Source organism: Amphiprion ocellaris, chromosome 7 (genome assembly GCF_022539595.1).
Source record: "Amphiprion ocellaris isolate individual 3 ecotype Okinawa chromosome 7, ASM2253959v1, whole genome shotgun sequence".
Classification (NCBI taxonomy): Eukaryota; Metazoa; Chordata; class Actinopteri; family Pomacentridae; genus Amphiprion; species Amphiprion ocellaris.
The window spans coordinates 28,681,889-28,705,272 of NC_072772.1; the positions used below are offsets into that span (position 1 = coordinate 28,681,889).

The 23,384-nt window shown below is 41.7% G+C and overlaps 1 protein-coding gene across 6 annotated transcripts in view; it reads left to right on the plus strand.

Annotated features, from left to right (window-relative positions):
* The window catches only part of stard13b (StAR-related lipid transfer (START) domain containing 13b), a 61,199-nt gene extending 38,400 nt beyond the window's left edge, over nt 1-22,799 (plus strand). For 4 of the 6 annotated variants that reach the window (XM_035944777.2, XM_023262863.3, XM_023262862.3 and 1 more), the window contains 13 exons: nt 13,434-13,505; nt 14,460-14,541; nt 16,373-16,436; nt 17,332-18,689; nt 18,805-18,975; nt 19,210-19,369; nt 19,549-19,747; nt 19,938-20,151; nt 20,596-20,710; nt 20,822-21,043; nt 21,219-21,436; nt 21,548-21,724; nt 21,903-22,799. In XM_035944777.2, the coding sequence (XP_035800670.2) occupies nt 13,434-13,505; nt 14,460-14,541; nt 16,373-16,436; nt 17,332-18,689; nt 18,805-18,975; nt 19,210-19,369; nt 19,549-19,747; nt 19,938-20,151; nt 20,596-20,710; nt 20,822-21,043; nt 21,219-21,436; nt 21,548-21,724; nt 21,903-22,020 (3,170 nt within the window). In that variant the 3' untranslated portion in view covers nt 22,021-22,799. Of the gene's footprint in view, nt 1-10,624; nt 10,818-11,982; nt 12,273-13,433; nt 13,506-14,459; nt 14,542-16,372; nt 16,437-17,331; nt 18,690-18,804; nt 18,976-19,209; nt 19,370-19,548; nt 19,748-19,937; nt 20,152-20,595; nt 20,711-20,821; nt 21,044-21,218; nt 21,437-21,547; nt 21,725-21,902 lie in introns of those variants that run through there. The other 2 variants (XM_023262865.3, XM_035944779.2) reach the window with 2 other exon arrangements.
* Nucleotides 22,800-23,384: the final 585 nt, after the last annotated feature.

A 23,384-nucleotide genomic window follows, 5' to 3' on the forward strand; every position in this document is an offset into this window, starting at 1 on the left:
GATGTGTGAAAGTCCTGAAGCTGTGTGCTTGTGCACTTGTTTTCAGGGGGAATCTTCATGATCTGATGTTTGGTGGCGTGTGGAGTCATGCAGCCTGGCATGTGTTTTCAGATTGCAGATGTCTGGTTTGACGGCAAACTAACAATTTGGGTCATCTGTGACATGGACAGAAAATATGTATGTCTTGAGTGTCACTTTAACCACTTTTATTTTTATGTTTAACGAAAGTTGTAATGTTTTTGAGGAGTAGCGTGGATGTTTTTTTTTAGTTTGTTTTTTTTACCAATACTTGGTTGAATATTAACTTCTCATTCATCTGACAGATTTTATTACTTGGTTTGGTGTCTTGTGTGTTGTTTTTCATAGTGTCTAAAGATACGTTTTGGAAATGAAAACTTTTTTTTTTTTCAAAAATATTACAATTCACTGTTACTCAAACTCACAATTATTGTTTCTCATTAGCGGTGAATTAAAAATCAGCACTGTTGAGGTACTGAAGGCTTGAATCCACACTAAATGTGAACTTTCCAGTGAATGAATTCCACAATAGATCAGTTTGTTTAGGTGCAAATGTACAAATTCTGTTTTGAAATTGTAATATTTTATTCTGACTTGCCCTAAAAGCCATTTTTAAGCCATTATCTTGCAATTGGACATTTTCTTCCTTTTTTCCTTCCATTTTATCCCTGTACCAATCTTATTTTTCATACTTCATGTCTCACCTTGTTTATTCTTTTTTTTTTTTTTTAAAAATATGGGCGATAACAGTGAAGTACCGGTTTAACGGGCTGACTGCCACAGAATTGATCTTCATGTGTTGCAGTGGCTCCTGCATTCCAGCTGGATGGTCCTGTTGACATAGCAGGTTGAAAGTGAGTGGGGGCCATGGTGACCGGCAGAGTTACTCATGTATTGTTTCACCCCAAATTCCAGGGAAGTCTGTTTGGTCTTAGTTATGTTTCCGATTTGATGGCATTTAAGAACCACCACAGCTATGCGTGTGGGTTGTTCAGTCCTCAGTGCTGGGATGGGTTAAAGATCCACAAGTTCTCATTGTCCAGAAATTATGCCCGGTTTGTCTCCAATGCTTGGTGAGTAGATACGTGCACGACTGTGAAATGGGATGGAAAGAAAGGCACATTGAGGGGTTGATGTGCAAGTGAAGGGGTCTGTTTTTATTATGGAGGAATGTGTCTCCTTTCCTGAAATTATTGCTCAGATTTCGTAGGCGTAGTCCATCTGTCATAACTTTGCAAGGGCTACTGTCTTTCTGTCTGCCTCATATCCTCCCTGCTCAGCCCATGTCAGGATTCTCAGGATTTCTGCATCTGTTGTAGCTACTCATGCATCAGAAAGACATTCAAAGAAGGAATTTGCAAATTCAGTGCATTAGAAATTATGATTTTCTACACTTTTTCTATACACTTTACTGGACTGCAGTGAAAACCTGAGTATTCACATGTTGTTCACAAACCATATTTAGTCTGTCCTCCTGTTTTGCCATGGAAAAGTTTCTGGAAACTTCATCAGCACTTTGTTGGAAACGCTGAGCAGCTGAAAGCCACACCGTGACTAAAGGCTGGCTTGCTGACCGTTTGGTCCTTCTTCGTCACTGAGGGGCCGTTGTGTCTCTAGAAGAAGCTCCGTCCAGTGTGACCCCTCCATGGCCCTCCTTCATGCCTTATTGACCTTGGTGCAGCCATCGGGCTCCGATCTCTGGCCTGGAAATGCCATTAATGCATTCTGCCACGGTTCATGGCGCTGTACGGCTCCTGTCAAATGACACAAGTTGTTGCGTAGCAGCTGTGTGCATGTCAGTGAATCTGTGTGTGTGTGTGTGTGTGTGTGTGTGTGTGTGTGTGTGTGTGTGTGTGTGTGTGTGTTGAGATACAAAGCGAGCCTTTTATGTCGCAGTCAGGGCTGAAAGGCTTGTGTCTTTCAGGTTATTGTGCTGTCAGACACATTTGTTCTTATGCTGGCACATATCAGTATTTGAACTATGTACGCAGTTTTAGCCCACAGTGCATTTATAGATATGTATGTCTTAAAGTGCATGTTTTTGCTTAATTCAATTTTATTTATCTGCCATATTATCTTATAACCCCCAAGTACTTGTTCATCAAATTTAAGAAAAGTTCAATGACAAAGTTTTAATCCTCTGCAAAGTTTGGATGTTCAACAGAGGAAACTTACTCAGGTGAAAATGCCTGAGCAGGATAATGTGTAAAACGCTTGCACACTTGAAAATTTTAAATACTTTGCCAAGAGCAGACAGGAACCCTTCAGCTTGTTGAGAGTTCCTCATCTGTTCCTCATCTGACTGGAAGATGGGTAATTGTTTGAAAACACTATTGGAAAGAGGTTTGCATTGTTCTGTCTTCTGAGAGGTTGTGTCAGTAAAGGGGCTCTTCAAAGTAAGGAATCTAATTAGACTCTGGCCTTTCCCTCTCAGGACTCCACTCTGCAGAGCACTGCATTATTCATCCATGGTCTGCAACAACATGTGGCACATTTGATCATCTGAGAGTGCAGCAAATACAACTGCTCCTTCATTCAAATGGGGGTTTGATGATAAGTGAAGATGTAGCACATTGTTTACTAAGCTCATATAAATTGGGTTTATCTTTTATTCATGAAATTCTGTGTTGTAAACAAGATTGTTATGCAGATTTTGTTTGCTACCTTAAGGGGGCAGTAAATAATTCTGACAGTGAGCGAAGAACAACTTGACAGTGTGCTTGGCTGGTAGTCTGCATCAAATACAGTCATCACATTTCAAATTATTAAATCTATGGCTTGTACTCTCTGTGCATGCTCTGTTGGGCAGTTATGAAACAAAATTGATAGAATAGGAAAACAATTCCACATCAAGTTGTGATGGTTTGGTATTTGCTCATTGCCAGGCACTAAATCGACACCCTCTTAAAAATAATGGCCTATGTTATTTTTTCAGGTTTTTCAAAAAACACAAGAAACTGAACCACACCACACTGAACCTTGACTTAGGCCATTATGCTGCAGGGGTAGAATCACACGATCTGTTCAGCTGAGGACGTGGGTGATTGTACTAGAGGTGGCCAGCATCATGAGGAGATGATTTAGGCAAAAAAAATAAGAAACAAAATGTCCAAAAATGACTTAAGCCATTATTATAGGAAGGTGACGAAATGCTACTGTGTTATAATTAAGTTTGAGTATGTACTGTGTTAGCACCGGAAATTTTTTTTGGGGGGAAAGCAGTATAATTAAACTTCAGACAGCATACATACTGAATAGTTTCTTTTTTTTTAGATGCTATTGAAGTACACTGTTCTCAGCAGCTCACAGAAGGAAAAATGTAAAATGAATTGAGTGTGGTGGTGTCTGGAAAACCAAATGTAATCCAAGTATATCTTCAAAAGACTTCCAGTTTAATTGGCAGTCGCTAAGTGGCAGTTTGATTGGCATCCAGTATCGCATGTATTGTATTATTTCCTGTTGATGTAAAACTATGTTGGATATCACTGTGCTCTCATTGGTACAATGGTTACCTATGACAGGATGGAGTACATACTGTATAGATTTAGCAGATGAGTGGCTTTGGGACATGCTGATGTTTGCATGTTGTTCGTTTTGTGATAGACTGGTAAGCTTTCTGATGTATATGTGGGATAAACTCATGCTAAAGAGGATCAGAATTTTAGAAAATAGAAAAATGAAAGTCTGTCATTGTCAAGTTGTATCACTAGTTCAGTTTTGGGGGGATAAAGTAGCAATTGCAGGTGAAAATTTCTCCAAAAGTAATTTCTGAAATGCTCGAGAATGCCTCTTTTAAATATATTAACGTCTCGTGACACATTGACGGTGTAAGATGCTGTTTTGGTTACTGTGATGTTGCTTACCAGACAAAGAAATACAAGACACCTAGTTGAATCCAGATGACTTTAATCAAAAACAGAGAAGAACATTTTATTTCCTTTGATGAACAACTTGATCACACATAGGCTGTGAACAGGTGTGACTCATCTGCAGCTCTGATTGGTTGTTATGGTACTTCCCATTGGATCTGAAGCTAAAATGTACCAACAGGTGTTTGGTAGTCGTTAGTCATTTATTCCCCTGCTGATAAAGAGCGAGTAAATGATTCCAGAATGAGGTTGGAACAAACGGACTCAGTCTAACCAACCTCTGGTAAATAAAGGTCACATTCATGAAAGGTCACTCTTATGTAGATTTCCACTTTTTGCCTGTATGCGGCAGCCTGAGCTCCTGTATGAGAATCAGTGTTGTTCCTACGCAGTCAGAGTAGCTGACAGCTGCCACATGTGCGCTGCTAATCATTTACTGAGTGCAGATTTCAGAAATGCCCCAGCTGCACTGTAACAGGAACGAAAGTCACATATTAACAGGTCTGCTTTGGAAAACTTGAGTTAAAAAAAATTCCTCTGAAGTAAATAATTTGTGACCCCAGTAGTCAATAGTGATAGGAGCGATTATTTTGATAGTGACTTTGAGGATCTGACTTGTTTTTTCTAAAGCTACAGCAAAGTCAACGATAAATGAAGCATGTAAAGACGTTAAATCTCAACTTACTTACAGTAGATTGGTGTTTTACAAAATATGAAAACTAGTTTTGTATTATAATAATATTCATCCTCCAAAGCACATTGCATTCTTTGTCCATAATTTATCCAACGCTATGTATTCAACTTACAATACATTTTCTCCTCAGTGGCATGTGAAGCATGCCAGAGGTCAGCACTTGGCCGCCCTCCTGTGGTAGAAATGTGCATTACATGTCATTAACTGGAAAGACTGACAGAGGTGTAAAAGGCAGCATGCGTCCAGACCGCAGACTTTCAGCCGCTGTCTCTTGACTTTATAGGCCATTGAGCCGGAGGGTGACCGTCTGAACACAGCCTGTCATTGATGGCCACACTGTGTGAGAGTGTGTGTGTGTGTGTGTGTGTGTGTGTGTGTGTGTGTGTGTGTGTGTGTGTGTGTGTGTGTGTGTGTGTGTGTGTGTGTGTGTGTGTGTGTGTGTGAAGGAGAAACTGTGAATGCTCTGATAAAGCAGAACGATCCCTGAGCTCTGTCTATGCATTCTTGGTAAACTAAGCTGGACCTCATCATTCACAAGTTTGTGCTGACAGTATCGTTCTCTCTGCTGCAAGTCACAAGTCAGTTGCATGTTTGCTGCGAGGCTCCTGAGGAAGTCTTGTGGCTGTTCACTTTGATGTTGTTAATTAGGACCAGCGTCCCTAGGGATGGCACCATGCTTTTATTGTGGAGGTCCTGACAGGGCTTTCTCACGGTAGGGGCCCTTGTTCTGACATTGGGCCCCCTCTCTACCCTCTGACTCTCTGAGGCCATTCCCAGAGAAGGAGGGAACCCCACATAGTCCCCTCTGGGATCCAGTCCAAATGAGAGGAAGGAGAACCTGCAGGAATCAACTTCAGAGGAGTTTCATCTAAGGGTTTTTCTCCTCCTTTTGCCCCCCATATTTGCACTTTACAGACCTGTGGTCACACATTAAACACAATTTGTCATCTTGCAGTGTTTTTGAACTTCTGAGCGTGTGATGTTTAATTTGTGTGGGTGTCACGACTTATGGAACACGTGTTGATAGCTTTCCAGTCAATATTTTTCCATGTTTGAGTCAAGCTTTTAGGTCAGCTTGCTGAGCGTTTGTCAGTAACTCAAAGTCCGCCTTTAGCTATGTTATATGACATTGCTGGAAAACCAAATTACAGTGTTTATATAAGCTATCAAAGGGAAGGAAGAATTACAGCCACACAACCATGTATTATAAGTGGGAAGGCAGCATGACATGGCAAGGCATGCAGCCTGCTGAGCTTTACCTAAAAGAAGACATGTATGGACTTTAAATCAGGGCGCAAACAGAAGCAAAGAGCTTTAAGAACTTGTTGAATTTGTTTGTAGGGCTAAAGAGGGATACAGTTAACTACATGACCACATGGGAAACTGTGGGAGCCAGCTGTGAGGGAGCTGAAAAGACAACTGAAAAAGCCCAGATCAGAGTCTTGCTGAGAGAAGACAGAGAAGGAGAGACAGGGAGGAGGAAGAGAAAGACGGGAGTCGACAGCTCCAAGAAGATTTTAGTGGACAGAAAAGAGAGCTGGGGGAAAGTCAGACAGGCCCAGAGAATGAGTTCTCCCTTTCTGAAGTCTGTTTCCAGGCCTTTAGTCTGGATAGCACAGATGTGTACAGGTACAATAGCTCTGCAGGGTCTGTTTTAATAAGCTATCTTACTGCTTATATGCTGCCTATGTTGGCATGAGGAGCAAAAACAAGATATTTGGTAAAAAAAATAAACATTTTGAAAGATGAAAATTACTTAGGGCAGATAGCAAGCTCTTGATGTGCCATTACTGTCCAGCCTTCATTTTTTAAATATCCTGCACTGTTATTTGTTTAGCTGTTGATAATGGTGAATAACTCCAACTGAACAACTAGAACAATGATTACTCTCCAAAGATCAACAGTGGGCCGAAGAAATAGCCCAGGGTTTCAGGGAGGTATGGCCAGCTGAAATGAAGAAGGAAATCTGCAAAAGCCAAAGCTGATGTTTTTATCACCAAAGAAAGCAAATCCTTCATAAAGGCCTCCAAGACGGTTGTCAGAACACTTCAGCATGCGTGGGAACATGGCTGCAGTCCAGCGTCTGGAAGTGTTTAGCTTGTGCATCCCGCTTTGGAAGTTGCTGTAGTATTTCGCAGAAAGCTGATTGATTTCTGTTCTATTTGGAGCTGCTGGCAGTAAAGCGGAGGTGCATTGGGATGTGGAAATTGATGAGATTTCTCCTCCTTCCTAGAGGTTTGGGGTCAGAGATCGTTTTTCTAGTAAAGGACTCTTCTATTTAGGTGTCTTGCTAGAAGTCATGTGCCAACGTGTCCTGCAGCGTGACCAAAGGGGTAGAAGCTGAACACCTGTCTGTGAAGCCGGAGAATACTTGACACTTCCCTTGGTTTTTTCTGTTTGCTAAGCAACCACAGGGAATCAACATGTGGTTGTGACAACATTTTCTCAAAACTGAGTGAATGTGAGACACTTTAACGAGTCGGATGAAAACATGGCAGAGCTAATGGTTTGAACTTTGAAGCCTTGGCTTGCTCAGAGGCCACGCGGCCCAAACGTCATACCCCATTATTTATCTTCTAGCTGTGACACCCGACCGGATCAGTTTACAGTTTGGATTGGGGATAATTTGTAAATCCTTCACTGAAAGGCTATTTGTGGTAGGATGAGACAATAACTCTGATAATCCTTCTCTCCCACACTGTTGTTGGGTGATTTGGAGCACAAAGTGTAGAGATTTTCCATAGTTTCAATGTTAACAACAACATGCTGACCCCACATGTTTTAACTGTAAAAACCCCTGTCAAGCTTGAGTTTTACTGTGCTCTTAGGCAGGACTGTTTCAAAGAAATTCATCAGCTCCAGCTTTTATTACAAGACTACCGGTAACTGCACAGGAATAACCGTGAATGTGAATTACCGTCTGGGTATTTTAGTCGTGTCACTGTGCATTGTTTAATCATTAGTAACCTGTAAATGCTGCAATAGCTGTGACTGGTATTTCCAGACTTTTGTGAGACAAAAGGAAAGAGAAAGAGAGAGAGCTGTTGGGTTGTTTCTCCTGAAGATGAAAGAGCATTCTCTCTGGGTGTCCTTCAGAGGTGAAGGAGAGTGTTACCACAGCTGTGCTGCTCTTGTTTAAATTCAATACAGGACCTCAAGAGAAAAACACAGCCCAGATGACTTTTGACCCAGCAGGCTTTGGCAATGGTCAACAACATCAGCTCCCTAGCTCAAATAGTTATGTTATTTACTCTCAGAATCAATAAGCTCTTGCTGTGAGTGTGCGTGTCTGCTGTGAAATGAAAGGTGGACTTCATCTCTGGTCAGTGGAGCCATTAAAAATTACTAAGATTCCTGAAGCAGATTCTTCATATATGAACAGCATGTTCCTGCAATCTGCCTTTTAACAGAGAACAAAAATAATTGAACAGAAAATGATGCTGATGATAGGTATTAGATTTAAAAGGCTCATCTGTGATGTATAATGTGGCTCTTCAATTGATTGTGGATGTCCGTGAAACTCTGACCTACACAGGTTCGGAATGCTAATGCCTCTTTGGCACTGCCTTTTCCTGGGCTCGTACTGTTTGTCCTTTAGTCTCTGTGTTCCGGGAGGCATTGAGCTCTGCTTTATCCACTTGTTACCAGAGACCTGTGGTCCACTGAAAGGAACTCTCCACAGGTCAGCGTGGACCACAGGGCAAAAGTATGCCCAAGATTTGCTAGCTCATTTGTATTTGAGGAAATTTTGTTATGGTGTCTTAGCAACACAGCCTCGAGCTGATGATTTTAAACCTGCATCCCGTGTCGACGGCAGGATAACAGGTCCCCTGTGTGCCCCACAGGATCAAATGAGGGGGCTGGAGGTCTCTGGGTGATTCAACACTGCCTCTCTGTAATTACTCGGCCTGTGGAGCCAGATAGCTCATGTGCCAATCACTGCATGAACAACAAAGGCACTGTGTTGTTACTCACCTTTGAAGACAGATAATCTCTTAGATTTGACTATTGTTCTTTATATCACCTCCTTGTCAATCAGTTTGTTGATGTTGTAAATGAACTCAGGACGCGTTGTGATGCTGCCCACTGGCACCTCTTGTTTGGCTAATGCTTGTGGCACATTGTGCTGAGGATATTGAAGTTTGAGGAACATGTAGAGCTCTGTTAATTAAGACCTACTCTTGAAAATAGAAAGGCTTTATTCCCATGACTTTAGGTGAATTACATGGGGCACTGCACTATTAATCCACCTTGTGAATTGCCAGCGTTTCCCTTAGAGTACCTGAAGCGATGCCTCTTGTAGCCACAATCATGTTTCTCAGGCATCACATTCATCTTTTGGCTGTAATTCATCCTTAATTCTGCTTCCTATTTGATCCCCCTTATGCACAATCGTAAAATGAGACAGGAGGAATGTTAGGCTATTTTGGGCATGGAACATCAGATGTTGTGGTTTTTGGGCAGACTAGAAGAGGGGGTAGTGTGTGTTTCCCCTGGCTGTCTGTCTAGTCTTCACTGACTGCTCGCTGTGAGTGGGTGTCTGTATGCAATTAGCATCACAAAGGGGAAGAGAGGCCTCTCCTCTATGCCTCCCAGCATGACGACACCTACTAGTGGAATCTTTCTTTTTTTTTCTTCCCATATGGGAAGAAAAAAAAGAAAGTCTGTCTGTCTCCAGGTGTTCAGATAGACAATCTCCGTGCTCAGTCACAGACTGACTTGTCAGGCTGATTCACTCTGCGGCAGCGTGGTGCGGTGGAGGAAAGGCCAAACTCATTTCTATGAGTCTGCATAGTGAACACTTACACATTTAAGTAGTTTGAGTGTTTCCAAACTTCTGATATATCTTAAGGGCATTTACAGTTAAATGGCTTGTTAAGGTGACTAAAGTGGATTTCCTACGTCATTCTGTCTGTGCCTGGAGCTTTACACCCAGCTCTGGCCCCACTAGTTCAGAAGAGGAAATGGCAGGAACTTCACAAAATCAGGCAGGCAGAGTAGAGGCAGACTACATCTGGAATTCCACTCACATGATAGGAAATTATGGATGGATATGATATCCTTACATAATCACAGAGCCACGGAAAACCGCAATAATTTAATGGGTCTTTTTCCACACATTTCGCTAATAGATTTTCCTTATAAATCATAGATTGTGTGATTTCATCTTTTTCAATTTCATGTAAAATTGGGCTTTTAATGTATTCACTCAGCTAATCCAGTCTTTTTGCCCTCTTGGGTTTGATTTATGAGTGTGTGTTCTTAAAATAACATTGTTGTCTTGTGGGTGGAACTTGTTGCCTAAACAATAGAAATGAAAAGTCAAAAACATATTATCAGTACAGTCAGTCATTATTTATTTGCAAGCACATTTTCATTCACTATTAATTTATTGTGTTTTTTGAAACAACTTTTTTTCTCTGATTCATTGTTTCTGCTTTTGAAAAGAGGCAGAGACAGAGGTGAAACAGACAAATATATCATTCTGATGATGTTAGTGCAGAGTCTTGTGAGCTCAGTGCCTCATGATTCACTGCTGCTGATTGCTGACAGTTTATGTCATGGTTTTCCCCGAGTTCAGCTGCCTACGTTTTTTCCATTACACTGACCCGCTGGATCAACATCTGGACTCCTCAAAACCACGTTTTCCTTTTTGTTTGTTTAAGTTCAACATTTCCCACATCAGCTTTAACACTTCTTGGATGAATTTTCGAAAGACTGTTAAAGCTGACCTCGTGTAATCTGGCTGAAATGACTGAAAACAGAAACATATGTCAGGAAATGGCAGTAAATTCCACATGTTTGAATCTTGAAATAAAAGAGAGTCTCAGAATATGGAGGCGATCCTTTGCTGTTTGGCTGCAGCTTAGATCTTTGCCAAAAATGTGCTGAGTGGGGTATAAAAGAGTTGTCGTGGGCAGAGCTGGGTAGGAGGGTCGGGCACAAGGAGCCGGAGGGGAGGAAGGGGTGGGGGTGAACGTTCGGGAGCCTGCCACAGAAAGGGGTGGGTTGAGGGAGAGATTTAGTGTTGGGACAGGCACATGGTGGTTGGGGGTAGATGGAAAAGAGGAAGGGAAAGAGGGAGCTGTGGATCTGAGTTCAAACTGCAAGCTGTGTTCAGAGAGAGAGCAGGAATGTGGCGCAGCGTGGGAATGAAGATGCTCTGACATGCTGAGAGACACTCTTAAGTCTTGATGGATATATGAACCACTCTGGCTGTATGATGAAAATATCCCGTAAGTACACAACAAATTTGTAACCGGAAGGAAACTGCAGTGGTTAGTTGGTTCAAGGGCTTTGGAGAAGAGGCACATTAAGGCCTGTGAGGATGATGGTTTGTTTTTATTGACATGAAGCCTGATTGAATGAATCTGGTGTTTTTTTGTCCTCCAAAACAGTATGAAAGGAAAAGGATTACACTTAGTCACGAAGCTTCAATGTCAAACATGCAGCTCAGGACAAAACAAGGCATATTAAAATCCTCAAAAAGTTTTTGCTCTTGTAGTTGTCTCTGAATATTTTATGAAGTGTGTGGAGTGGAATGTAGTTGAGCCTTTAAAACTGTCATAATTTTGGCACCACTCAGCTCAAGAGTGCAAGAGTGCCATATCTTCTCCTGCAGCACTTTGTTCCACATTATATCTGAGCAAAGAATTGCATAACTAGTGTTCGTGATAGTCAGCGTTGCATAAAGTGTACTGTAAGGGAAGGAGTCGCCCTCGCCACAGATACTTCAGTCGTACACAGCTTTTGACATTCTAGGCCATTGTGTCACAGCCAAAGTGGGCTTCATCTCTTTGTGAAACTGTAATTTTATACTGTACACAGTTTTAAAAGCTGCGAGTTGTAGAGAGCAAACACAAGTTCTCATTCTTTGGCGTGATGCCCGCCCAGCCTTTTATCCACAAGAAATTTCCTTAGAGAGAGGATGAGAGGACAGAATGTCTCGGTATCGTGTTACAGAATGCCAAACAGAGAGGAATTCCCAGATCATGTTACTTTGCTCCCAGTGGTCCAACCTGTGGCTGTGGGACACTAGAGGACCTGGCAACTCTCTCACTGTGTGCTGCAGTTGAATAATACAGGCCCGATATTATCCACCTGGGAGGGAAGCCTAGCTGAGCAGAAAGCCTTTAGCTCCTGCTGATACAGGTGGGAACAGAGCAGAGCGGCTCCTGGCAGCGTACACATGTTGACTTAACTGCTGGTTAAGGGAGTAAACAGTAGACTTTTTTTTTTTTTTTTGTTATCCAAGGACACAGGGAAATGTTAATATTTATTCAGTTGCTGGTCAGTCTGAAGACCAAAGTCACTTTTCATTGATTTCTGAGTAGCAGAGACGTGAAGCAGAGAAGGTGAGTCGTGGATCCACAGTTTTGTAAAACAGGTGATAGTAGTATCTTCAGTAATTACTCAGTATAGTGTGATGAATGAGCGCGATTCATGTTTCGGCTGTCGTGCGTCAGGCGAAGACAGGGACTGGAACTGAGGGCTCAGATGTGTGATGGCAGAGTTATTTGTCAGCCGTGGCTGCAGCTCGTGTAGCTTTCCTTGGATGTGATGTTTACGCTCTTGCAATGATTTGGAGATTCTCTACATTGTGGAAAGCTTGTTAAAGCACAGATGTGTGTTCAAGAGAAGAGCCAGTGGGACATTTATCAAATCTGTGGCTTTATAAAGCACCGGAACTGGTAAGAATATCTTGATGTTAGATGTAAAGTGTGTGCTTTATATTTTTCACATTAGATAATTTGTGTCATTTCACCCATGGCCAATGTGATCTCTAACTCTCAGTTGTGTAGCTGTAGAGTGACTGACTTTAGATAGTAAGTAATTCAATTAAATTGTAAATTATGAGTATTAGCTTGTGTATTCTGTACAATTATTTTAACAATTATTGTCATCATGACATAATCTGTCAGTCAGTTTGTCAATTATTTAATTTGCTGTTAAGTCGATAAAATATGAGAAAGTAGTCAAAAAATGTTTACCAAAAGCAAAGGTGACATCTTAAAATTAACTGCATCATCACACTAAAGGTTCAGACCCCCAAAAAGCTGCAGAAACAGTAAGTAATCACATTTATAACCAGAACTGCAGCTAGAACTAGTGCATTTTATGTTGTTGTTTTTAAAAAAATTACTTAAATAAATAATCAGTTATAAATATTTCTGTTCATACTCGGCTGGTCATTTCAGCTCTCAGCTCAATTCTTGTTGCTCAGACGCAGTATTTAAAGAATACATTTCAAATAACTGATATGGTAACTTAGATTAAAATATAATGTTTGAGGCTCTCTTCTTTATTCAGTTTTCTTTAATGCATTAAATATTTCCTCTCCTAATGTAAACCAGCATCTAGTAGCACTGCTCTGTCAGACATCATGTCTCGTGGAGGCGGTAAATGGCACCCAGCTCTGTTAGCATTAATGGAAAGGTGCCAACGGTCAGTTTCCTCTCCTTGTCATCAGGGCTCTGAAGCCTGCAGACGGCTCACTCTGTAGGGCCACTTTATGATCCTGACTGTGGGGGTTTAGTTCTTTATCAGAAACTCCAAGCAAATGTTTGCTTGCTTGGACTCTATTAAGGAGTGTTCTGAATAAGATCATTTTAACCTTATCTGTAGTTTTCTATCATTATTTAAGTTTGTTAATGCCTCAAAATGAGTTAAATCTCTTTAAGGTTTATGCATGGTAGTATCTCCGGCTCTATGCATGTGGAGGGGGTTCACCTCCAAGTCTGCTGTGTACGATACCTGATACACAATGCTGTTTTGTTGAACTTATCTTAAGCGGTTGGCTTTCACTTTTATAAATCTCTCTTCTTAAAGCGCATCATTTTTTTGTGTTTCAGAAATCGAGGCGAAAGAGGCGTGTGACTGGCTGCGGGCAGCAGGATTTCCCCAGTATGCTCAGCTCTTCGAAGGTAATAAAAGCTCTCCCACACACATTCATCACAAAGACGGGAAATGCTGTTTGATTAAAAGACAGAGATTAATGAGGTAGCACACCAATAAAAAAGGGTTCAGAGATAAACCCAAAATGTAATTTTGATTTTAGATCTGTTATGAAATGAAACACTGTTATAGCGTGAACACTGGCTTTTCTGCATGATGAGTGAATAATGGTACACAGTGTCATCTGGTCTGGCTTCAGCACTGTACACAAAACCATGCATTCATGGGCTGCATAGTGAGCCTCCTTCACACAACTGTCCTCAGGAAGCTTTGGAGCTCAGGCTCCAGTCAGATCCCCAGACACCACAAAACAAGCGGAACATCAGCTGCTTTTAAAGTCTAATCTTTTCCCAGCTACGGTTACTACATAAACATGTCTTCTGCGCTTAAAGACTGAAGTCATGGGAAGAAATGGGTTTTTATCAGCGTTTAAAGTAGCTCTACTCCCACAGATCTTTTGATGTGCTTTGGTGCAATATATTTGTTTCCGGACAGTTTGAAGATAGTAAGAAAACTCCAGCAATGTACACTGATAATGCTGGTGGAGTGCAAAGAGCTTCATTCTGATGATATTAACGAAAGAACAGACAGAGCCTTGTTGAGGTCTGAGTGCCGCTTCTGCTTTTTATAAGAAGTTAACAGCTTCACATGAATGCCGTGGAATGTTCAGATTCAGTCTCTTGAGTTATGTAAGCCCATACCCAGAGCAAGACGTAATGCCCACACAAGCCAGAGCGCTGTTATTTGGGCAAATTCTGCCTGTTCTCATTAGCATCACATACAAAACAAGTTTGATGGTCGCCCGGCCTTCAACGTACTTCTTGGAAAGAATGCGGTTTCCAGATCTTTCTTTCCATTTATCCCAACTGTTGAAATATCAAGTGGAATTTCAAACACTGCTACTCTCTCTTATTTTTCTGCAGATTCCCAGTTTCCCATTGACATTACTCCTGTGAAAAGAGATCATGACTTTCTGGATAAAGATCTTGTGGAACCTCTGTGCAGGTAAACAGTTATCTGACACTGGAAAGCTGGTGGCTCATCCATGAGTCAACAAAGTTAGGGCCACAAAGGAAGTGGAGCTTTGTGAGAAGTAAAATCACATATGTTGAGAGTATAATGTACATATTGTAAAGAATCTCATGAGTAAAGTTCAATTTGCACACTCTTACATTACATAACACCGCAGAAATTGCATTTACTAAATCAATAAATCAATACAGACCATCATCAGACCAGTCCCATCCGAGGGCACTGAAATTAACCAGGGTTTAATAAATAAGATTCCTCTTCTCTTCTTCTGACATAACAGCATGAGGAATGTTGGACATGAGTGTTTTTCCCTAATTTGCCAGAGAGCATAAAGAATATAAAAGTACGTTCAGCCAGCAACTGGTGGTTCCACATCACACCCTTGTAGGGCAAAACAGCTCATGTACTTTTTCAAGCCAAGATGAAAACAGCACTTCAGCTACCACAGTCACTATGGCAACCATCCGTAGAGGGAGGCGGGAGGAGCATGAGGGGAGCCTCGCACAGCTCAATATACTGTGACTCTAAACAACCTTAAAGCAACTCATCTAAATTCCAAACTAGCCACGGGATAAATAGAAGACAATTGGAAACAGTTCCACCTCCAATGCGATTTTACTCATGACTTCTCGGCATCTCTATGGTAACAAAAGGACGGCTTTATAATCAGTTACACCACTGTAGTCTTACGTGCAAAATAAATACCACCCGACATTCTGTGGGTGTCTTTGATAGAAGTGAAACTGATAGATATTTCATACATGTGAGTGCTCTCTCTGATCCCTGCCTAAGCAGCCTCCTATTTTAGCAACCACATTCAAAGCTCTTTAGGCCTGTGGAATAAAAGGGCCCAAGCTTAGAAATCCTCTCCTCAGTCGTGTCCCGCTATCTACAGTAACAATCATGGGAACGTCTTGTTTGACTAACCCCTATCATCTACAGCAATGGAGTAAAGTTAGAGCCCCCAGCCGAGGTCATTGGTTGTCACAGAACAATACAGTCAGTCAGTCAGTTAAAAAAAGACTGTTAGCGATATCTGGAGCTGTTAAAGCTTGTAATTATCTTCCCGCAAATTCATTTCTTTTTGTCCGAAGCCAACACTCACTTGAGCTGGAGTGTATTTTCTTATGCCGTCATCTTTTCCCCATGCTATTGTTGGTTCATGTACAGTTTTTAGTGCTGCTGCACACCCACAAACTGTAGTAAACTCAAATCACTCAGCACACATTCAAAGAATGACTCTCCATTGTTAATTATAGATACTGGAACTATTTCACTCTTTGTCTGAGTTTTGTAAAGATTAGTTTAGGGTGGAAAGCATCACTGTCATGTGACTTTATTAATCAAAAACTACAAAAATACTAACATAAACTGCAAGTTTTGGAAAGCATGATCTCTCCAAATCATATGTATGCACAATTAGCTTGCCAAGGGTGTAGATGGCATCAAACACCGGCTCATTAACTGGAGACTGACGTCTACAGATGACAATTTTCAGTGAACCGGGCTGTGTTTGCACATGGCTGACCTTAAATTCACCTTCCTTAGAACTGCCACCCACAACCCAATCACTTATATCCAACCCTGAGAGGAAGAGAACAGAGCAACTGACAATTACCGGCGTTCATTAGGTTTAGGCTATTATGATGCGGACAGACTCAGCTTCCCTCTGGGTGTGGTTGTGCATCCAGAACAGAAGGGGATCAGATTAACACTTAAATAGCAAACAGAAGGGGGTCTATTTCTAGTCTGCTCATTAGGAGACTATAGTGGTGTTTTCATCCTTTGGCCATTTTTCTTTCAGGCGACTCAACACTTTGAACAAGTGTGCTTCCATGAAACTTGACGTGAATCTTCCAAAGAAGAAAGTAAGTATTGAGTCTTTCACTTTCGAGGCTGATTATTGAATGAAAAATGCAGCGCTATGACGAGTGTGATGCAGCACTGTATGTATTCTGGGAAAACACAGTCCTCCCACATATATATGATAACACATTGTTTTTTTTTCTCTCAGCCTAGAGCTAGGCTTAAGTGTGTTGCTTTCTTTCTATGTGTATGTAATAGTTTGAAATTCTACGGATCGTATGTATCCGTTAAAGTTTGACCTTGACTCAAATATCACATTGGTTGCTTGAAATTGTTACACAACTGAAGACAAAAGTCAGTGTCTTTGTAAGAAATGGTATTGCCTTACAAATGGCCTTAAGTTATGCATGTGCTTTCTGCACCAACACAAACATAACCTGGTTTTGTCCTCTTGACCCACATTCAATGATATTTTAGATGGTACCATTGTTATATCCATTCCTGTTGTTACTTTATATTTGTTCCCACATTACAATGCAGCCTGCTCGTCCATATTAATGATTTTTTCCTGCCTTGATCTATTTATGGAAAAGTCTCTAGCTCAAAGGAATAATTTACTGTTATCTCACGGTTGGCTGATTGCATAATGTTATTAGTTCTGAGCCATGTTTTACCTTGCAAGCCAGCTCAGGAAACATACGCAAGCGATATTTAATGAAATTAGCAAAGGTTTGTCTTACGTCACTCTTATAATTACTCTGTTTTCATACTGTGCACAGTCGCAAGCACTGTAGGTATGAGGTCTTTAATTTAATAGTGGTTATTCCTGTTTATTATTATTATAATTATGGATAATTCTTAATATAGTTTTGAGAGACCTAAATAGAAACATTTATATTCATAGATTAAATTATGTAAGCCACGGTAATTGATGTACCATAATCTGTCTTTCCCCAGAGTGAAGACTCTGATGAAGAAGACCTGTTGGCCATCAGTGACAAATGGACATTTGAGTGGAGCAGCCGGCGCTGGTCCAGGTTACAGGACATTGACTGTCTGCTGGGAAACCACGGAGCGGGTCAGACCTCCAGGGACGGTGTGCCTCTAAGAACCACCACCAGCAGCGAGAGTGTTCTGACAGACCTCAGCGAACCGGAGGTTTCCTCTTTGCACAGCGAGAGCAGTGGGGGCAGCGGTCACAGAGGCCTCAGCACAGAGGACTCTGACTGCTCCAACCGCACATGCTCAGATTCTGCAGCAATGCCAGACTCTACTTCTCTCACAATGCCTCACATCCCCAAAGAATTCGCTCACTACGGCTCACTGCCTGACAAACATGGCAAGACAGGCCGCACCCGTGCCAAAGACTTCTTGAAGCGCATGGAGACACTGAGCTCCCGACGAACTCTTGGTAGGGGCCGTAAGGCTTTGGTCATCAGTTCTCCGGTGCTGCAACAGGAAGCCCAGGCACTGAAGACGCTACGGTGTGTCGAAATCATAAACGGAGATGGTGGGGCTCCTGAACCGCCGTCCAGCAAAGCTCTGCCGTCCCAGTCCAGTAGTGAAGGTAGCAGCCATTCCAGTGGCAGCGCTGTCAGCACACCGAGTCTGAAAGAGCGTAAGCCTCACCGAGCAGACTACAAGCGTAGCGGCATGTATTTGGAGGACATCGACATCTTCTCAGACACCCAGGAGAATAAGGTCGCAGAACAAAACCGCAGAAATGAATTCTGCTCCTATGAAGACCTGGTGGTCCACATTCCCAAAGACCACAAGCCAGGAACTTTCCCCAAAGCACTGTCCATAGAGAGCCTATCTCCAACCAACGGGGCCTCTATTAACTGGCACACCGGCAGCATGCACCTGGACGCCCCTTTGATTCAATGCAGAAAGGAAAGCAGGCCTGTGACACAGTGCTGCTCCAGAGGCAGCCGTATCAGCGTGTACGATAATGTTCCTGGCTCACATCTGTACGCCAGCACCGGAGACCTGATAGACCTGGAGAAAGAGGACCTATTTCCGCACCTGGATGATATCTTGCTACACGTCAATGGTCTGCAGCAGATAGTGGACCACTGGTCAAAAAATGTGTTACCTGGAGGAGAAGTGCAGGTGGACAGGAGGAGGGAAGATAAAGGAGGCCTCCAGTCTTCTAGTCAGATCACATTGGACTTTGAGGGGAATTCTGTGACAGAAAGCCAGACCACACGCAGTGATGGAGACAGAGACAAAGTATCACTTGCTGAGACAGAATCTACAAGGCTCAGGGAAAGGAGAGACTCAGGAGTAGGCGCCTCACTCACAAGACCGAATAGGTAAGACTCATGGAACTGTATTGGATTTCATAAAAATGAACTCATTTGTTTTCTATAAACAAAAACAAAATTTATGCTTTTCATCATCTTTGCTTCCAATCTTTTCTGTCATTAGGTTACGATGGCCGAGCTTTCAGATATCTAATCGTCTAAGTCACTCGGTGGCTTCCCTGCAGATTACAAACCAGTCAGCAGGCCAGCTGAGTTTGTTACAGAAGTTTTCTCTGCTGCGTCTTACTGCAATCATGGAGAAGTACTCAATGTCCAACAAGCATGGCTGGACTTGGTAAATCTTATTTAAAACGTTCAAAGTCCACTTTTGGTGTGATACATTGTATCAGATTTTTTTAAGTAGATAACCTGTATTTGCTCATTTTGTTATTGTTAGTTCATGTGTTAATGAATAACTGAAAACAAATTTTAAAAATATAATTTCATGCTTAATAAATGTGTATATGCTGCATTCTTGTTTAGCCACTAGAGCACAATTTCAAAGAAGCTGTGTTGATGTCTATTCCAGGTCTGTACCAAAGTTTATGAAGAGAATGAAGGTACCAGATTATAAGGACAAGAATGTGTTTGGAGTTCCTCTCATTGTTCATGTGCAGCGTTCGGGACAACCTCTGCCCCTCGGCCTGCAGCAGGCCCTGCGCTACCTGAGGAGCCAGTGTCTTGACCAGGTCAGTAACAGCAGACATCCTCTCAGGCTGCATGTGTAATATGGTGTAGAATTTCAGTGCATAGGTTTTATCAGTTCTGCTGACAGTCTATAGCGGAACTGCTGTACAATGTGATTAGAAGCTGCTGTCAGCTGTCAACATTAAAGCCTCTGTTTTTTGTGGGGTTTTTTTGCTCCCAGGTGGGTCTCTTTCGTAAATCAGGGGTGAAATCTCGCATCCAAGCTCTGAGGCAGCTGAATGAAAACTCTCCAGACAATGTGAACTATGAGGATCAGTCTGCTTATGATGTGGCCGACATGGTGAAGCAGTTCTTCAGGGATTTACCTGAGCCTCTGCTCACCAGCAAACTGGGCGAGACCTTCCTCCATATCTACCAGTGTAAGCACACAAATCTCTCTTAGCTTGACATTTTAATTTTAATCTCTCACTTATTTTTGTTTCAAATGTGGAAGACATTGTGAAATAGCACCTTGAACTAACAGGGTAGCACTTCGTGATTGCTTTTCTCTCTTCCGTCATTACATCTGTAAAGCAGAAATGATAAAAACACTTTCTTTCACATGTGCAGATGTGCCGAAGGACCAAAGGTTGCAAGCTGTGCAGGCGGCCATCATGTTGATGTCAGATGAAAACCGAGAGGTGCTGCAGACACTTCTCTGTTTCCTCAGCGACGTCACTTCGTCTGTGGAGGAGAACCAGATGACTCCCATGAACATTGCTGTGTGCCTGGCTCCCTCCCTTTTCCATCTCAACATACTGAAAAAGGACAATCTCTCACCAAGGTAATTTTTTCTTGTGTGACAATTAACTTGATGCCTGTGATTTTGGACCAGCCTGTCCGCCTGCTACTTGCTGCCCCCCGAAAATAATGAACAAGACACGCATGCATTCTATTAACTCCACTGTGATTATCTTCACCTATGACTCCATAAAGACGGGCATAAAAATGGGTTACAGAGCTTGCTCAGCCTTGGGGGTTTAGTAGATTAGTCTCTTTCTGGGCCAGTTTTTAAAAGGCTATGACACTCTTTTTAAAGCTTAATGCTTTATGAGATCATGCTGTGTACAAACAAAGCAAACTCTCTAATTTAGCACGCTGAAATTGTTGCTAAAGGGATCAAAGGCATACCCTGCAGTGCGGAAGAAGGGTGCTATACTGCTTTTCGGGGACGCTGACCTGAAGCCTCTGTTGGCCTAATAATTTTTCTCTCAACCTTCATCTCCAGGGCCATGCAGAAGAAATATGCCACAGGCAGACCAGACCAGAAGGATCTGAACGAAAATTTAGCAGCAACACAGGGCCTCGCTCATATGATCATGGAGTGCAATCGTCTGTTTGAGGTACAAGAACCTGCAATTGATTTGTAGCAAGAATTTCAAGCCTGGATGCAATAACAGCTCTGTTTATATTTACCCCTTGTCTTACCTCATGTTTTTTTTAACACCCATTAGATCCCTCATGAGATGGTTACTCAGTCGCGTAATTCATATGTGGAGGCCGACTTGCATGCACCGACAATTGACGAGCTGTGCAAGCAGCTGGAAGATGATGATGGAACATACCAAACGCATATGGAGGGGAGACTTCAGAACCTGCTCAAAGAGGCTCGGGAAAAGTCCAAATACTGGGTGTCATGCAGCAGTTCTGATAACACAGAACTCTACTATAAGAAGGTAACTGTGTTCTTGTGTCATCTTTAGTAGTGTATAAAAACAATCTCCAAAACTCCGAATTATGAAATCAGTAAAGCAAAAAAGAAGATGCAAGGCTTGATAACAGTCATTTTCTTTTGGATCTCAAGCATGGGTCATGATGCAAGTTTATTTGATGGATTATGTCTTCATACAGGTGGGAGATGGGAACCCTTTGAGACGTTGGAGAGTGTCTGTGGAGGTGGAAGCGCCGCCATCTGTAGTGTTGAACCGGGTGCTGCGAGAGCGCCACCTGTGGGACATGGACCTGCTTCAGTGGAAAGTGTGTGAGACACTAGACAAGCAGACAGAAGTGTTTCAGTATGTCCTCAATCGCATGCCGCCTCATCCCAGCAGGGACTTTGTGGTTCTCAGGTGAGTGGTGATAAAACAAAAACACTAGACAGCATATTATTCTTTGATTTTAAGTAGCCATAATTGAATTTCTTTTGGAGTACATTCTCAATCTCTTTCTGTTTATCCAAGGTCTTGGAGGACAGACTTGCCCAAAGGTGCTTGCTCCCTGGTGTCTGTGTCTATAGAGCATGAAGATTGTTCTCTGATAGGAGGGGTACGAGCTATAGTCCTGGAGTCCAACTACCTGCTGGAGCCCTGTGGCTCAGGAAAGTCCAGACTAACTCGCATCTGCAGGGTGGACTTGAAGTAAGTTCAACAAGAAACTTGATACAACATTTTGCTACTCATAATTTTAGCAAATGTTAAAAAACAAATCTTATACAACACATTTTTGCACAATTTTAGGAGTATTTCTAAGCTAGATGAAGCTTTATGTACATGCATATATGCTAAAGTGTACTGAATATACTGTTTTGATTTGCAGGGGAAGGACTCCAGACTGGTACAACAAAGCCTTTGGTCACCTTTGTGCTGCAGAAGCTGCCCGGATCCGCAGCTCCTTTCAGCCGCTAATCACAGATGGCCCCGAGACCAAAATCTAAAATTCTTTGCCATTTGTGTCTGCTCAGCCTTGAGATCAAGATTGAGCCTTTGAGTCATTGCTAATAGGCAGACACAAAAGCATAGACAGGACCCCAGAACTAAAGCACAGTTAAATTTTGTATTTCTGAGTACAAATGCTCTGAAAATAATGTTAAGCTCCTCTGTACTTGCACAATAATAAAAGAGGACATCTTATAGGTGCTGAGCAGAATTATTCAGTGGGAAATTTATCATCCTGCCAATGTTCATGACATTAGGATTTTATTTACCTTTATGTTGCTAAACCCGTATGTTATAATAATTATCTTTAATAATATTATTGTGTTATTGTTATTATAATCTACAATGTCTAGGACATTCAAGCTCTTAAATGCTTCTGGGAAGCATGCATATGTTATTCATGTCAGATTTAAAGCTATGATTATTATGATGTACACTCAAGTGTCTGTATATATGTGTGTGTGAAAATAATGTAAATGCAAATGTATATATTGTACATATGTGAAGGGGTAAATAGTACATATGTTAATTCCTGATATATTGATTCTTTAACTGTGTCAACCTTCCTGTAATACATGTGGTACAAAATTGTAAGCTGGTTTTACTTTGCTTCAGTATTGCCATTTTGGAATGCGTGTAATTTTATTAAACTTTGACCTCCAGTGGTTGTGAAAAGAATGACTTAAGGTTTGACTTGGTCATACCTGCTTTAGGGTACTGGATTGTGCAGTCAGGTACCAGGACATCATTTTTTAATAAAACTATCAAAACTGTAAAATGTTTGTATGCACGGACTCTTAATTTTTGCTACAAAATCACCTAGCGGAAACTCACTTCTGTCTGATCTGGGATGAGAGGGACCTCTGCTGGCTATTTGAAAGCAACACGTGACTAAGCAGTCCACAAGAGAGTACAGCATATGTCCACTTTAATCTCAGTTTAATGCAAACATAACAGTGATTCGGAATGTTAATGAAGATAAAATAATTTTCTCTGACTTTTGCTCAGAAATTGTATGGAAATTGGAAAATGTGGACACAGCATATAAACCTGCTTGATTGTTATTTTGTCCACTAGATGGCTCTTTGTGACCAGAAGAATATTCATCATGACTGGGGCAATATTTTATTCTCCCTAATGGCAATATTGCAGTTATACTGCTGTTTGTCACAGGTATTTTCTGTTTTTTTAAAATGGGGATGGTATGGGTGAGAGGGTAGATATTTAATGCCAAGATATCTAATGGGGAAGCGAATATGCCAATTATAATGAGGCAACTACACTAATTGTTTACATTTAGAGATGCCACCAACTCTGCAACCTTGTTAGATATTAAAATATACTGATGGCTTGAAAAAAAAGT